The sequence below is a fragment of the Leptonychotes weddellii genome, chromosome 8 (assembly GCF_054177405.1).
Source record: "Leptonychotes weddellii isolate Sample4059 chromosome 8, ASM5417740v2, whole genome shotgun sequence".
Taxonomy (NCBI): domain Eukaryota; kingdom Metazoa; phylum Chordata; class Mammalia; order Carnivora; family Phocidae; genus Leptonychotes; species Leptonychotes weddellii.
In genome coordinates, this window is record NC_138376.1 from 23763212 (window position 1) to 23781286 (window position 18075).

An 18075-nucleotide genomic window follows, 5' to 3' on the forward strand; every position below is an offset into this window, starting at 1 on the left:
AATTTTTTTAAAGATTTTATTTATTTAATTGACAGAGAGAGACATAGCAAGAGAGGGGAACACAAGCAGAGGGAGCGGGAGAGGGAGAAGCAGGCTTCCCACGGAGCAGGGAGCCCAATGTGGGGCTCGATCCCAGGACCCTGCGATCATGACCTGAGCCGAAGGCAGACGCTTAACGACTGAGCCACCCAGGCGCCCCGAGTCTATAGAAATGTTAAAACTCATAGGCTTGTACTATAAAAAGTCAATTTTACTACATGTAAATTAAGAAATGTCCTCTAAAAATATAAATGGTGGTAGGAAAAGAGAGGGATGAATCAATATCTCATAAGGGAATGAAGAGAGTAAAAAGTGTAAGGATGAATTTCATGCAAAGGAAAGGATAAATTGAGGGATAAACTAGAAAACATTTGCTTCCCTGTGAATGTCTTACTGATTAAACAACTGAAAACACTTCAATTATTCATGTATTTGAAACTAAGTTTATTTTTCTGCATATCACTTTATAAACATAGTACAAAACCCAAAGGTACAAAAGAGTATAAAATAAAATGTTATTCTCTTTATTCCTACCTTTGTCAGATATTAAAGAAGTTTCAACATTGTATGAGCAATCACACACACTAGTTCCTTGTGTACATTTATAGTAATAAAATGATTCTATTATATGAGTGTGTATATGTTTTATATGTATATATATTTTCATTAAACATAGCATAAGCAACATACACTTTTCCACACTTCACCATGCCTTTGGGGAGTCATTTATGAAGGAGATAAAATGTTAGGGAGAACCAAAGAAAAGGAAAGGAAAAATAATTTGCTTCTGGTATAGGAGAATTCATGTCATGTCCTCATGCTTCAATCCACACTGCAGGTCTTAGGTGCTCCTAATACAGGGGAGGGACCACAGTAAGGGTTATGCTTCAGGCACTGGACAGATGGTCACATGTTTTGAATCACTGAGCCAAAGCCTGAAAAAAGGCCTTAGAGACCCATTAAAGGAACCTTGAAAGAAGGTGTGAATGTGGGATTTATCTGTCATATTATAGAATGAGATACGTCCATCCTCATATTCTAAGAAAATACACACTCTGGTAGGGGTCTCTTTTAGAGTAAGCTGCATTTCTGGAGAGGTGAGTGCCCAGTACTCATCTTTATAAAACCTGATGGCCCAGAAACCATCCTCAGGTTTTACACAAATCCTCCCCTGCCTCATTACATTATCCCTGCATATTCCCAGGTCCCAGGCTCCACTGTCTCTGATGTCTACTTCCCAGTAGATCCTCCCTGAGGTGATGACTGGGTGACCCAGAACACAGGGAAGGAAATTAAATCTCCTTGGGTCCTTAGGCAGATCTTGAGACTTCTCTCCACATGTTACACATTTGTTCCCTTGAGACAAGATGAGGGCAGGATGGGCTGTGGCTGGATCTAGAATGACATTTGCTGCAAAGACAATAATATTCTCTGAAAGACAGAATAATATTCTCTGAAAAGGTTAGAGTGATCCTGGAAGCAGATAGCTGTGTTAGCCTGAGATACCTTGGGGTTGTGGGAGGATACATATTCTCACTAGAGTTATTCATCTGCTCTCCAGCAACTTCTCCTGAGACTGAGCTGGAGCATAAGGAGTAGAGGCCCTCTTAGACCATCAAGGAATGACTCACCAGCCTGGAAAAATTCTTTCCTCCAGTCTGAAAAGAACATAAATATGCATTATCAGACCTAATATTTGAATTTATTGGCACAAGAGGTAATCTCTTCCCTCTAATACTTTTTTTGTTAATGTCCCAAATTTATTCAGTAATGTTTGCTTGACCTAAAGTTTTCACTGCTTTTCTTGTTAAATATTCCCATAAGAATTAATTCCTCTAACTTGTATTTTCTTCAGTATAGACTAGACATGTTCTCAAGGTAGTTATCTTCTTTTTAAATAGGCAGTGATTACATGTCTCCATTCCCCACCCCATTGCATTTAGGTGAGTTTATGTGACTGAGTTATGGTCAATAAAATGTACACAGCAGGAATCATAACATTTATACTTTTGACAATAAAATAGTTCATATGACATTTTTTTATTCTCATTCCCATTATAACACTTTCCCACTCCTCCCCTAGGTACAAGCCTAAGACTAAAGACCCCCAAAATGGAGACATGACAGAACAGATAAAACTGACTACAAATACAGACATCCATAATAAGTAGAGAAAACATTTGCTAAAACTGTTGCCTATGATCATTTGGAAAGCATATCATGTGTCCTAAACAGACTGCTGATATGAAGGAATGTATTTGAAAAGAGAGCATTCATTGAATCTGTTATTAACATCCTATTGAAAAAAACTATTCATTTTCAAAATAATTATTTACCTTTTTTTGGACATAAATCAAAATAAATGGAAAAACTCCAAAAAATGGGCACTTATCAGAGTTTAAAAAGGTGACCTTTTCTAGACCAAGAATTAGCCCACCAACTGTTTTTATAAATACAGTTTTATTGGAAGACAGCCAAACTAACTCATTTTGTATTGCCTATGGCTCCTTAGTGTACAAGGCACCACTGAGTAATTGTGAGGAGACCATATAGCCCACAAACCCTAAACTATTTACAATATGGATCCTTACAGAACAAGTATGGCAATCACTTTTCTAGACTACCCCAGAGAAGAGATGAAGTTAAATAGTGTATTTTTAGCACAAAGGCATAGTGCAATTTCTTTATTGAACAAAGTGACTTAAGGAAAGGAACAAGTTAAGATGATGGATTTTTCATAGTTGCTTCAGGTAGCTTCAAGAAACCAACCATAAAAGGAGATGTATAAGAAAATAAATCAGATTGGCAAATATGTCTACAGTTACTTTGGATATAGTTATTGCTACATGAAACTAACTGGGAGGAAATATATGAGAAGCTTATAAAATTCCGAGGCAAATGTCAAAAATAACATGAAGCATAGGGCTTCTGTAATGGCTGAATAAATGGCTTGGTAAATTCTCTCTCCCAAAGCAACAATAAAACTGGAAAAGTTCTCAAATTGGAAATGTTGATCTAGAAATTCACAAAGGGAATTGATAAGGGCACACCACAAACTGAGAAACATTAGGAAAAACTAAAATGATTAATAAAAAAATGTCCATAAAAGGATTTTCTCTCATTACAATGGAATTAAGTTGAAAATAAAAAACAGGAGCAAATTTTAGAAATAAAGAAAAATTTGGTATTAAACAATATATTTATAAATAATCTGTGGAACAAAAAGGAAATCAAAAGAGAATTTAGAAGATGTTTTGAGTTGAATGAAAGTGAAAACATTACATACCAAAATTTATTGGATGTAGCTAAAAGCAGTGCCTAAAGGGAAATTTAGTTTTAAATGTCTGATATAGAAAAGGAGAATTAAACCAATTACTAATTAAACCAATAAACTAAGCTTCTCCTAAAGAGACTAAAAATTGAATAATAAACTGAGCTTGAAGCAATCAAAAGTAAGCCAATAATGAAATTAGAAATCAGTGAAGAAGGGGTGCCTGGGTGGCTAAGTTAGTTAAGCATCTGCCTTTGGCTCAGGTCAAGATCTCAGGGTCCTGGGATGGAACCATGCCGTGGACGTTCTGCTCAGTGGGGAGTCTGCTTCTCCCTCTCCTCTGTGCCTCCCCCCCTTCATGCTCTTTCTCTCTCTTTTTTTTAAAAGATTTTATTTATTTATTAGACAGAGAGATAGAGAGTACAAGTAGGCAGAAAGGCAGGCAGAGGGAGAGGGAGAAGCAGGCTCTCCGCTGAGCAGAGAGCCCGATGTGGGGCTCGATCCCAGGACCCCGGGATCATGACCCGAGCCGAAGGCAGCCACTTAACCGATGAGCCACCCAGGCGTCCCATAAATAAAATCTTTTTAAAAACAGAAAAGAAATCAATGAAGAAAACCCTAAATTCAATATTTGACTGTCTCAGTCAGATAAATAAATGTTCCTTCTTAGAAAAGTCAGCAAAGTTCAGTAATAAGAAGCACAGGCACTTGTTATGTTGAGCACCAGGTGTTGTATGGAAGTGTTGAATCACTAAACTGTACACCTGAAACTAATATTACACTGTATGTGAACTAACTGGAATTTAAATAAAAACTTAAAAAAAAAGAAAAAAATTTTTAAAAAGCCACAATAATCAACACACACACACACACACACACACGGGGATTTTGCAAGATAGGACATCGCTATTAAACTCTCAGAAATTAGAAGGCTAAAATGGGAATTCTATGAAAATCCCTATGCCACTGAATTAGACTTAGATGAAATGCATAAATTCTTTAAAATACAAATTACTGAAAATGACTCAAGAAATAGAAAATCTAGATAGATCTCTAACAAGTAATATATTAATTATTAATTATATAATTCCAAGAATTATTAATTATAAAATTTCTACAAAGAAATTCGCAGGCCCAGTTGGCTTTACTAGTGTACTTTACCAAAAATTTAAAAAATAAATAATAGCAATATTCAACAAAATCCTCTAGAAAATAAAGGGGGGAGGGATACTTCTCAGCTCATTCCAGGAGGTTAGTATCACACTGATACCAAAGCCAGAAAAGAGATCACAAATATTCTTCATGAATACAAATGCAAAAACTCCCAATAAAAATTAACAAACAGAATATAACACATACAAAAAAGATTATAGACCACCATCAAGTGGGGTTTGTGCCCAGAATTTAAGATCAGCTTAATGTGTGAAAATCAACTAATGTAACAAGCCATACTAATAAAATAATCAATAAAATGACATAACCATAATCTCAATAGGCACAGAAAAAAGCATTTGATAAAATCCAGTACCCACCATGATAAAAAAAAATCAATAAACTAGAAACAGAAAAGCAGTTTTCAACCTGATAAAGCGTATCTATGAAAAATATACAACAGATGAAATACTTAATAATAAAATAATGATTTTTTTCACTTCATGGTAGGGATCAAAGCAAGGATGCTTGCTTTTGCTATTTCTCTTCAACATTATAATGGAGATTCTATGCAGTTAGTTAAAAAAAAAAAGAATTCAGATTTGAAAAAAGAGATCTTCTTTTATTAACAGTTGACTCATCATTCCTGCAGAAAATCATACAAATGTCCACTAAAGTCTACTAGAACTAAATCAATAAATTCAACAAGGTTACAGGATAAAAAAGTTGACATACAAAATTTAATCATGTCTAAAATGAAATTAAACTATTCCATTCACAATTTCAAAAAATGTCAAATAGGAAGAAATTTAATGAAAAAGTGTAAGATTTGTACACTAAAACTACAAAACATTGCAGAGACAACACAGATGATATAAGTAAAAAGAGAAACAGTCTATGCTCATGAATAGAAAGTCTAATATTAAAATGGCAATTCAGGGGGGCTGGGTGGCTTAGATGGTTAAGTGTCTGCCTGCCTTCGACCCAGGTCATCCTCCCAGGGTCCTGGGATCGAATCCCGCACCTGGCTCCCTGCTCAGAGGGGTCCGGCTCTCTGTTTCTCCCTCTGCCTTCCACTCCCCTTGCTTGTGCGTGCTCTCTTTTTCTCTGACAAATAAATAAATAAGTCTTTAAAATGGCAATTCACCCCAGGTTTATTGATTCAACACAATTCCTAACAGAATTATTCCAGGGTTTTTTTGTTTTTGTTTTTTTGAGAAATTTTCAAGTAGATTCTAGAATTCATATGGAAATGCAAGGGAACCAGAATAGCCAAAACAATTTTTTTAAAGAAGATCAAAATGAGAAGACTTACATTTTCAAATTTCAAAACATACTATAAAACTATAGTAATGAAGAGAATATGAAGAGAATGGCATGAAGACAGAAAAATAGATCAGTGGAACAAAATTTTAAATCCAGAAATCAACTCATGATCAACTGATATTTTCAAAAGATGCCAAGGCAATTCAATGGGGAAAGATATAGTCTTTTCAAGAGTTGGTGCTGGCACATCAGATATCGACATGTAAAAAGATGTATTGGGATCTTTCCCTCACCCCACACAACATATGAACTCAAATGTGTCATAGACCTAAAGGCAAGAGCTAAAACTATAAGATTTTCAGTAGAAAAAAATTGGAGAAAAATATTTGAAAACTTGAATTATGCAAGGTCTTCTGAAATATGAAGCCAAAAGCTTGTGATAAACAAACTGATAAATTGGACCTCATCAAAATAAAAACTTCTGCATTTCAAAATATACCAATAAGAAAATGAAAGGACAATACACACATAGAAGAAAATATGTTCAAACAATTTATCTGATATTTGTATCCAAATATATAGGATTTCTTAAAAGTCAAAAATGGGATGACAAACATTCCAATTGAAAAATGGCAAAATAGGGGTTCCTGGGTGGCGTAGTTGTTTAAGCGTCTGCTCAGGTCATGATCCCAGGGTCCTGGGATGGAGCCCCATGTTGGGATCCCTGCTGAGTGGGGAATCTGCTTCTCCCCCTCCCTCTTCCTCTTCCCCTCCCCCACTCATGTGCTCTCTCTCTCTCTCTCTCTCTCGCTCTCTCTCTCAAATAAATAAATAAAATCTTTTAAAAATAAATAAAAAATTAAAAATGGCAAAATAATAAATATATATTTCATCAAGGAAGGAATACAAATGGCTATAAACCACATAAAATAATATTCAACATCATTTTACATTAGAGAAATTCAAATTAATACCACAAAGAGATTACTTCACAACCACTAGGGAGACCATAATAAGATAATAACAAATGCTGTCATGTACTGCTGCCCAAAATGTAAAATGGTACAGACACTTGGTTAACAATTTTATAATTTCATTAAATTTTAAACATAAATTTATCATATGATTTAGAATTCCCACTCCTAAGGCTATAATCAAGAAAAAATAAAACACATTTTCATTCAGAGATATGTATGTGAATGTTCCTAGCAGAATTTTTCATAAGGCTTCAAAAGTGGAAATTGGTGGAGCCACTCTGGAAAACAGTATGGAGTTTCCTCAAAAAGTTAGAAAGAGAACTACCCTATATCCAGCAATTGTGCTGCTAAGTATTTACCCAAAAGATACAAAAATACTGGTTTGAAGGGGCACGTGCATCCCAATGTTTATAGCAGCATTATTTACAATAGCCAAATTATGGAAAGAGCCCATATGTTCATTGACTGTTGAATGGATAAAGAAATTGTGGTGCGTGCGTGTGTGTGTGTGTGTGGAATATTACTCAGCCACAAGAAAGAATGAAATCTTGCCATTTTGCAACAACATGGATGGAGCTAGAGGGTATTATGCTAAGTGAAATAAGTCAGTCAGAGAAAGACAAATATCATATGATCTCACTCATATGTGGAATTTAAGAAATGGGGGAGAAAAAAGAGAGAGAAACCGTAAAACAGCTTCTTAACTATACAGAACAAACTGAGGGTTGCTGGAGGGGAGGTGGGTTTGGCAAATGGGCTAAATGGGTGATGGGTATTAAAGAGGGCAATTGCTGTGGTGAGCACAAGGCATTATATGTGGATGAATCACTAAATTCTATTCCTGAAACTAATATTACACTATATGTTAACTAACTAGAATTTAAATTAAAACTATAAAAAATCGGGAGTATTCTAAATAGCTATCATCTGGGGAATGAATAAGCATAATGTGTCATATCCTTACAATGGAATACTATCTGGCAATATAAAGGAACAAAGTACTAAAACATGCTAAAAGGAGAGTCTCAAAAACATGCTAAATTAAAAAAAAAAACAGACAAGAAAAGCCATATATTACATGATTCCAATTATACATATCCAAAAGGCAAAGCTATAAGAGAAAGTAGACTAGGGATTGCCTGAGCCTGGGAAAGGATTGGCAGAAAATGGAAACAAAAGATCTTTGGGGTGATAGAAATCTCCAAAAAAAACTGGATTTGATGATTGTTGCCCAACTGTGTAAATGTATTAACAAATCATTGAATTGATTTTCAAAAAAGGAGTGAACACATAATTAAATGTATGGTATGTAAATTATATCCAATAACACTTTTTTCCAAAAAAAAAAAATGAGCTTGGAGTAAAAAAATTCTGTAAGCATGAAAGCTGCAAAGCATATTTTGTAACAGTAAATTTGCACAAGCCAGAAGAGTTGCTATGCCACTATGTGTTTGAAGTGGGGGAGAGCTAAGGGCTACTGAGGAAAACAAGAAGCAAGTTACATCTTAAGAGCAAAAAAAGTCCCAGAAGACTGGGACTTTATCGAAGGCACGCATTTTTTGATAACTCTAATTATCACTACCATATTAGTCAATAATCAGGAAAATTCCTCCACCCTCAGAATAGGGGGCCTTCACAACATGGCCTGGTGGAAATTCTTACTGCTGTTGGTAAATGATGCCTGTGGTGCTTTCTCCTTCCTTACTCTAAACAAATTTTTATTCCATGTTTTATTGCATTGTCTTAAATATGGAATGGAGGGTACAGACAATTCTTGTCTTTGAGTACACAGATTTCACAATCCAGAAGAGTTACATCCACTGACAGAAGACGAGTGGGTATCTCCTAAAGATCTTGGCCTTAGAGTTTGTTGCAGTGACTCCATGGACCCTTGGCTTCTCTTTTTGATAAAGGACCAAGTCAGATAGATACAGGAAAAGAAACATTAAATTGATCCTTTTTACCTGAAAGACAGCTTGTTGTAGAAATGGCAAAACTCTAACAATACTCATTGCTTTTCTGTTTTTCTGGGCAAACAGGTAAACCACCTTTCCCAGCTCCATTGTGTCTAGGTGAAACCACATGACAGACTGGCCTATGTAGGCATAAGTGGTCAATGCCTTTTCAACCCCTGCCACAAAACACTATATATTTTGGTGATCTTCACATTTCTTTTTCTCAAAAAGTTTTGACTGGCATTAAGCATCTGCCTTCAGCTCAGGTCATGATCCCTGTGTCCTGGGATCAAGCCCTGCATCGGGCTCCCCGCTCTGCAGGAAGCTTGCTTCTCCTTCTCCCACTCCCCCTGCTTGTGTTCCCTCTCTCACTGTGTCTCTCTCTGTCAAATAAATAAATAAAATCTTTAAGAAAATTATTTTTACTGGCATTGAAGGACATCGAGAATATTGGGAAGTTACACAATGAAAGAGTCCAGATCAAAGTCATTGCTTAGAGGACATCTTCCAAGTAGGTCTTCTTAACCAGGAATATATGTATACACATTAGAAATACAATCTAGCTTGCTAAACTTTTCACATTTTGACGTTTATTTGAAAGAGTAGCTAGAATTAATTCACATAAATATAAAACTTCCTTGGAATTGTGAAAAAAGAAAAAGTAAATCTATTAAACTAAGATACTCTTTTTATTTCTTAATATCTTCTTTAATTAACTTGTAAGTGTCCTGTGAGACACAGGTTAGAAAAAGATGGAAAGAAAAGCAATTTATATATCTTGGTAAGTTTTCTATAGAACAGAAGTTATCTACAATACATTTTTCTCTGTCATGTGGTAGTTAGCATGATATCTTGCAGAATTTAGGAGCTTAATTATATATCTTAGAATCAGGGAAAATTATCATGGTCAAGGCAATGTACTCACCAGGATACAATGATGTGTTCTGCCAGCCTGCAAGGGGACAAGATGATGAAATATTATTACCCTTTCCTGGTCCTTCTCATATCTTTTTCTCTCTTCTCATCACTGGCATTCTCTAAGTATTCAGTTACATATTTATCTCTCTGTCGCTTTCCTTCCTCACAAGCATTTCCTTCCTCACAAGCATTCCTTACCTGAACTAGAAAATGGTTGAGTTGTGTATGTGTGTGGAAAAATATAAACTCAGAAAAACTCAGAAAAAAAGGCAAACTAAAAATAATAAAAAGAAGAAAGGAAATAAGGGAGATAGAAAATGAAGAAGTGATGATAGGAAGGTGGATAGTTTGAGATAAAGATAGAAAAGAAGGATGGGAAAATGGAAGCAAAGAAGAAAAGGAGGAATTAGGAAGAACAGAGTGAAGGGATAAAGAATTAAGAAAGTGAGACGAAGTGAAAAGGATATTCCAAATTAGGGAAAAATGAGTTAACTAACTTTACAGATTCTCTTCCATTTATGCTCCTACACTGTGAACACAGGCAATGGTATAGTATGCCTGACTTTTTCTGGGAACAGGGTTTAGAGTAGAGTTAGGAGTCTTACTATTTGTGGAATTTAAAAACTGCCATGAAAGAACTTCTGAGCTACTTACCATTCCTAAATTGGGTTCTTCTCTGATCTGAAAGGAAATGTACACAGAAGACTGGGACTTTATCGAAGGCATGCATTTTTTGATACTCTAATTATCACTATCATATTAGTCAAGCCATTGCTCCCTTATAAATTATTTCTTATGGATATAATAAAGCTGACTCACATGATTTTTAGGACTTAATCAAAATAAACAGGTAAATCATTCCTAGCATGATAACTGCAATATAAAGAGGCAATAGGAAAATGTAAAAGACACCCAAAATAAAGAGGTAAAGGAACAGGATAAAGTGAAGCATGGGATTTCCACAATATAATATCTTGCAAATATTTTAACTATTGGAATACAATTACCAATTTCCTTTTGCAATTCTCCTGATATACAAAAGTGAAAACCCCATTTTAATGTCACAGAGAAAAGAAAAATTAAAGTTCCTTAAAAGAATTACATGTGAAATAAGTTACTCTATTAAAGTTAAAAAAAAGCCCTCACTTTTCTAGAATACTTATTGAAAACAAAGCAAAGCAAAAATATATCACATGCTCACATGGATAGATTATTTTACAGTTGAAATTCAAGAGAAAATTGCCCAAATCCCCAGTGATATATTGTTTTTGAACTAGTTTAGAATGCTGATGTTAATGAATGTAATGTTGTCGTACTATCCATCATCTGTGTAGTAACAGCTACAATTTATTCAATGCTTCCACTGAGATAGGTATTATTTAATGGCTTTATATAATTACTCAATTGAATGCTAGCAACATAATGGTGAAGTAGTACTCCTCTGTTTACAGAATAAAGATCTGAGAATCAAAGGGGTCAATAACATGATGAAGTTTCTGTTGGTAAATGAGCAGATCAATGACTTAAACCCAGGTATGTTAAACTGCAAATTAAAGACTCAATCACTATGCCATAATCCTTCACTTTGGGTTCAGCCAGCTGAGGCTTCAGTTAAAAGGTAGAGAGAGTAGTAGTGTTTGTTCTGTATAAGGAACAACCTATTGCACATTTTTTGAAAAAAATAGTGCCTTGCTTATAAGAGTTTCAGTTTTACTTAGAATCAGATTGTTGGCACAGCAAGAACCATGAGAGCTCTTTCAAATACATTGTCAGATTAGATTTCACTTATCTCAGAGCTACTAGAAGAAGTTATTGCTAACATCAAGGAGACAGCTGAAAAATAATACATTAGATTAAGATAGGGATGAATGACAGAAGTGAGTTAACTAATGGGAGAAGAACAAAGAAAGAAACAGGTAAGGGAAATAGTAATAAAATAAACACAAATGAAAATCATAAAAGTAAATTATGCAGAGAAAGTAGGAGGAATGGAAAAGGAAAAAGCAAGCAAAAATCCATATAGGAAGATCATATCTTGTAAATAAATTATTAAATTTTACCATTTTCTTTCCTAAGTTCACCTGAAAATAAAACAGAATAATATGAAAATCACTATGACACAGACAATAGGAATATCATATTTTGTAAATAGTCATTAAATTTTACCATTTTCTGACCCGAGATGAAATAATCTCTAAGACATCTTTGAAAGTGAAAAAAGCAAGGGGGCAAGAGAGTGTGTGCACAATCCAAGTATTCATGTTAAATGAAGGGAGAGGGAGCTCTGTCAATGTGCATACACACACACACACACACACACACAACTTCGATATGCAGAGAACATTCCGGGAAGGATTCACAAGAAAAGAGCATCAGAGGTGGCCTCAGGGAAGAGAACTAGAGTGCTGGTGGGGAGAATAACTTTACAATATATTTCCTTTTGTACTATTTGAATTTGTGTTACCATGTCTTCACATCGCCTATTAAAATAAAAATAAAGAACAATAAAAAAAATTTTTACCATTTTCTTTCCGAAGTTCACCTGAAAATAAAACAGAATAATATGAAAATCACTATGACACAGACAATAGGAATATCATATTTTATAAATAGTCATTAAATTTTACCATTTTCTTTCCAAAGTTCACCTGAAAATAGAACAGAATAACATGAAAATCACTATGACACAGACAATAGGAATATCATATTTTGTAAATAGTCATTAAATTTTACCATTTTCTTTCCGAAGTGCACCTGAAAATAAAAGAGCAATATGAAAATCACTATGACACAGACAATAGGAATATCATATTTTGTAAATAGTCATTAAATTTTACCATTTTCTTTCCGAAGTTCATCTGAAAAATTTAAAAAAATATATAAAAATCATTATGAAACAAACAGAACAAACAAAAAATCTTGCAAAAATCTTTTCTCCTATTGTGTATATAATAGGTTAGCCACTTCAGAAAAAAAAAGATTATATTTATTTTCTAGGGGTTTTACTGAAAAACTATGGGGTTCCACATTGCTTTATGTCAAATGGTAAAGCAGAAAAATAATTTTAAATTTCTTGTGACTGAACTTAACATCCCCCAAAATAATTTCCTAGAGTCTTCTTTAAGCATGGTATCATTGTCGTCATAATCATCCTCATCACCCCCACCATCATCACCAGCATCCCCACTGACATTCATTAAGTGCTTTCTCTGCACTAAGCTCTGTGATACGTGCTTCACAAGCAGCATCACATTTGATTACCAAAAGTGCTTCAGAAATCAATGATGCTTATGCAAAAGAGTAAACTGAGATTAAAGCAATAGAAGGGATCCACAAATGAAATAACAGAAGGTCAAATCAATTCATTTACTAACAGACAAAGTCCTTGGTTCAACACAATGCCAAGATGCCCAGTGTTGCTCTCATACAGTCAAGAGCTGACATTGCTTAGATTACGTGATTTGTACTTATGTGAAGATAAAATGCCTACCTTGCTCTTCCTTCCTTCTCTCTGAAAAAGAAATGAGACAAATATTTGGACAGTTTAGAAAAAACAATCAGGAAAATCTTATTGCATACTAAGTTGAAACAAATTGTTAGTGTAGCAATAGTGTTGTGAGTAGATTGGTGTATTAGGAAGAAAGTTTAATTTGGTATAATGTGAAAATACTGAACACCTTATCTTTTTATTGTCTGAAACTGAGTTTGCTGCAATGATATCCTTCCTAAGTGATTTAAGATTTGAAACTCATCATTTTTTATTTTCTCTGCAAATCAAATGAGAAATATTGATTAAAATAATTGAAGCGATTCATAAATGAAGGTGTAGAGGATCAAATATTAGTTCTTTTAGGGGCAAACTCTATTTTTACAAAATGCCAAAGTACCAAGAGCATTGCTTTTATATAATCCAGGACAGGGTTTCCTTCAATAATATATTTTTGATTTTGGATGAGATAAATTTCCTTTGACTTCCTCCCTTTTCTCTGAATAAATTCATTAAACTAATTTATTTCAAATAATTGATACAACATAAAAATGAATTAAAAGAGGGTAAAATTTACTAGGTCATTTAATGAAGAGAAAACACTTTTTTTTCACATTTTCAAAACAAAATAGAAGCAATTTTTGATTTTCAGAATTTACAATCTCTTATTTCTATCCACATGTTTTTCCCTTCTCATTTGCTCCTTCTGTTATTTCCCTTATGCCTACAGAAGTTTCTTTAGCATTTCTTATGAGACAAATTTGGTAACTAATTTCTTTCTTTTCTTGACTTTTCTTTCTTCCATGCATTAAAGTTTTTCTTTTGTCTTTTTGCTGAAGTCTATTTTCACTGAATATATAGACTAGTGGGTTGACAGTCTTTTCTTTCAGTATTTTAATGATTTTGCTTTATTATATTCTTGCACCTATGATTTCTGGTGTGAAATCACCTGCTTTTGAATCATTTCTCCTTTGTTGTTTTACTTTAGATACCTTCAAGAGTTATTTCTTTATATTTGGCTTTCAAAAATTATGATCATAATATTTCTAAGCATGTAGGTATTTTTTGAGTTTATTCTGCTTATACTTTGCAAAGCATTTTGCATCCTTAAATTTAAATCTTTTACCAAGGTTGAGAAAATTTTGACTTCTTCAAATAGAATTTTTTTTTTAGGTTTTATTTATTTCTATGACAGAGAGATAGAGCAGGCAGAGTAGCAGGCAGAGGGAGAAGGAGAAGCAGGCTCTCCATTGAGCAGGGAGCCCAATGTGGGGCTTGATCCCAGGATCCTGGGATTATGACCTGAGCCGAACGCAGCCGCTTAATGACTGAGCCACCCAGGCACCCCTTCAAATAGATTTTATGCTCTGATCTTTCTCCTCTCTTTCTGGGAATTTTTATTTATGTGCTAAAACTTGTTTTTAATTACCAATTATCTTTATTTGGAAAACTTATACACACTAAAATATTTCAACTTTTCTTTTTTTAATTAAGTTTTCTACTTTAATTCTAATATAGTTAACACACAGTGTTATATTAGTTTCAGGTGTATAATATAGTGATTCAACAGTTCTACACACTACTCAATGCTCATCATGATAAGTGTACTTTTAAGCCCCATCACCTATTCCCCCACTCAGCTCCTCTCTGGTAACCCTCTATTTGTTCTCTATGGTTAAAGTCCATTTTTTGGGTTGTCTCTTTTTTTTCCTTTGCTCATTTATTTTGTTTCTTAAATTCCACATATGACTGAAATCATATGCCCTTGAATATGCCCCTGAAGTATTAAAAACAGGTATTCAAACAAATACTTGTGCAGAAATATTCATAACAGCATTGTTTATAGTAGGCAAAAGATGTAGGAAGAACGCCAGAATCTAGCAACAGAGGAATAGATAAACCAAATACTGTATACCCATACGATGGAGTATTATTCAGTCATGAAACTGAATGAAGACATGTTTTTTATTTTTATTCAAATGAAAATGTTTTATTTTCCTTATAATGTCTTCTTTTACCCATTGGTTATTTTAAAAACCTATGTGCCTAATATATGTACCCAAATCCTTCTGTCACTAATTTGTAAAATAGCTTCATTGTGGTCAGAGAACATATTTGATATGATTTCATCTTTTAAAACGTATTAGCACTTGTTTTATGGACTAGCGTAAAGTCTATTTTTCAGAATGTTCATGTGCATTTGAAAAATGAGTATTCTTTTTGTACCTTCCAACAAAAAGTTTCTATAGGGTTATCTTCAGTAATCTCTCTTTCCTGTCTATCTCTTTATTTTCTGTTTGATGGACATCACTATCGTATTTGTCTTTAATTCTTTAATTCAAAGAATTGGTTTCTTTGCATGCTTTGATATACTTATAATAACTTATTTAAAAATCTTTGTCTAATAAGTCCAACATTTGACTCCCCCAGCACCCCAGGGACAGTGTCTGCCTTTTTTTCTGAGTATGGGCCATACTTTCCTGTTTATTTGTGTGTCTCCAAAGTTTTGGATAAAAACTAGACGTTTTAGAAAATATACTGCGTCAACTCTGGAAATCCAATTCCTCTCCCTCCCCCAAGGCATGTTACTGCCGTTGCTGCTCTTGATTCGTCTACTGGTTCTCCTAACTCTGTGAAGTCTGACTTCCGTGCAGCGTGTAGCCACTGTAGTCTCTGATTACTTAGCTTATTGGTCAGTTAATGACTGCTCAGAGATTTTGTTACTGCCTTGAGCCAAAACATTTCCCACTTTTTGCTAAGGGGTTCTGTGTGTGTTAGGATAAACCTGTGTACTCAGAAAGTTTACAACTTTGCTTTAGCCTTCACTTTCTGCTTCTAGTTTCAGTCAGCTGGAAGGGAGAGATTGGAGCCCTCTCAGGCTCTCCCAAGCATGCACATAGCCCAGCACGTGCATGCAGTTTTCTAGATTTCCAGGTCAGAATTTCTCAAAGTCCCCTTTGGACATCTCATTGCCCAGATCTTCCTTTAAAAGTTTTGTTCTGACTCTTATTTGCCTAACTGATATCATATTTTCAGGTAGATGTAAAAACGTGCAATTGATTGTTTTTGACAAATTCCCTGAGGATAGGGGTTTTTTTCCATTAAGGAAGTTCTAACCCAGATCAAATAATGGCAACGTCCTGTGAAAGGTGCTTTTCCAGGGAGCTGTGAGACAGGTCAACGTGGCAATACTCTGGTTGCTGCAAGGCTTCCGTTTCACAACTACCATGGTTGCAAGGCTGCTGTGGAAAGAGAAGGTTCCACAGGAGCAGGCCAACTTCCAACGCACAAACTCGTACTGTTATGAAATCCAGCAGTTCTTCTTGAATAAGGATTCCCTGAATTGTTGCACAACACTGTTTAATTTCCAGAGTTCTGATTTTGACAATCTGGTCAGTATTTTCATTGGTTTTTTCGAGAAGTGTGTTCATGGAGATTCTCACCCTGCCATTCAGGAAGCTCTTCCCTTAAAGGTAAATTTGTACAATGGTATTTTGATGTTTCTTTGACATTTCCAGTAACTTGCATATGCTGTACAAGAAACTGAAAGTGGCTTCAGTATTTGTTTATAACTCAAAATGTCTTTTTATGTACTGTAATGCTGGATCTTGGATTACAAGGTAAATTAACTTAAAAATAGTCTTCTTCATTAATAACTGGTTCACCCAAAGCTTTGTATAAACATAGTGTTGTTTTATAAATTGAATGTGACAATCTTTAACTTTAATTAATATTTGCAAGCCTGTGAATTTGCTGTGCATTGCTTTAGTAGTTTTTCAAAAACCAAACCCTAGACCATTTGAAGAATTCTGACTTTCACATATGAATCACTGCAATGTCCATTTGTACACTTTTATTTTGAAATTATTTACTGACAAAGGGTACTGACTAATCTCTAGCAGTTTCTCTCCCAACACTCAGAACAGAGAGTTAATATCTGTGCAGATGCCTTAGGGTTAGGCTTTGGGGACAGATGGGCAAACTGGCCTCCCATGGCAGGCCCTCTCCCCACACACATGAAAATCTTCTCTTTCCCACAGCTATAGCCATTAATGCCACTTCTGCTGCTGCTGCCAACGCCACTGGCACATATCTGGGCCCAGGTCAAAGCCCAGTCTTTTCCTTGGCCCCATGGTGTTCTGTCCTGCCACAGGCATTTGGGTATGCTTTGGGCCAATCATGGTGCACTGCCAGTGTGACCCAGGGGCCTGAGCCCACTGCGTGTGGACTGCGGCTGGAACACACCTGCTTGCATGCACTGGACTTCACTTGTAAAACATATATTCAAAGATAAACTTATTAAAAATTCAACATAATGAAAGGAGAGCATTATACCAAGAAGAGGACATTCTCAGCACTGGGCCCTGAGCAGATGCATAAACTGCATACTTATGAAGCCAGCCCTGCACATATCCATTTCATGAATAATGTCATTGCAGGATTTTAGTGGTTCCATATCCAGTACATGTGTAGCATTGTGAGGACTAACATGAGAACACATGGATATAACTAGCCGAGTGTCACATCTGGGGCTGACCATGCAGAACACTCACAGTTCTGTAGGTCTGAATATTCCCCATTAGATTATAATGATTTATAGATGTGAGAGTCACACAAAGAAAAACCGGTCCATCTCTTTTATCACCTACAAGATTAGAACAGCAGCTTTCTGGTTGCCTGTTCTATAAATAGTCTCCAATGAAATATTTGCAATTAGTCCTTACACAGATTTTGTATCTGAATCTCTTAAATTGAATTGCGTGACTGTATACTTTGTACCAGATTCTAATGTATATATATTACTTCACTGAATGGTTAGGAACTTTAAAAAAATATTTGTTCAAATTTTTCTTCTGTTCTTTTTAATTTAATCTAATTTTATTATGTTATGTTAGTCACCATACAGTACATAATTAGTTTTTGATGTAGTGATCCATGATTCACTGTTTTCGTATAACACCCAGTGCTCCCATGCAGTACGTGCCCTCCTTAATACCCATCACAGGGCTA

The 18075-nt window shown here is 35.0% G+C and overlaps 1 protein-coding gene across 1 annotated transcript; it reads right to left on the reverse strand.

The window, feature by feature from the left end:
- Window positions 1–522: 522 nt before the first annotated feature.
- Window positions 523–16496, reverse strand: LOC145722901 (butyrophilin subfamily 1 member A1-like). The gene is made up of 10 exons (XM_081827541.1): window positions 16292–16496; window positions 12416–12436; window positions 12312–12332; window positions 12206–12226; window positions 12100–12120; window positions 11639–11659; window positions 10233–10259; window positions 9586–9612; window positions 1671–1697; window positions 523–1449 (listed from the first exon to the last, which is right to left on the reverse strand). Exons 1-10 carry the CDS (start codon window positions 16494–16496, stop codon window positions 920–922), a joined length of 921 nt encoding a protein of 306 aa, XP_081683667.1. The 3' UTR covers window positions 523–919.
- Between the last annotated feature and the right edge of the window lie 1579 nt (window positions 16497–18075).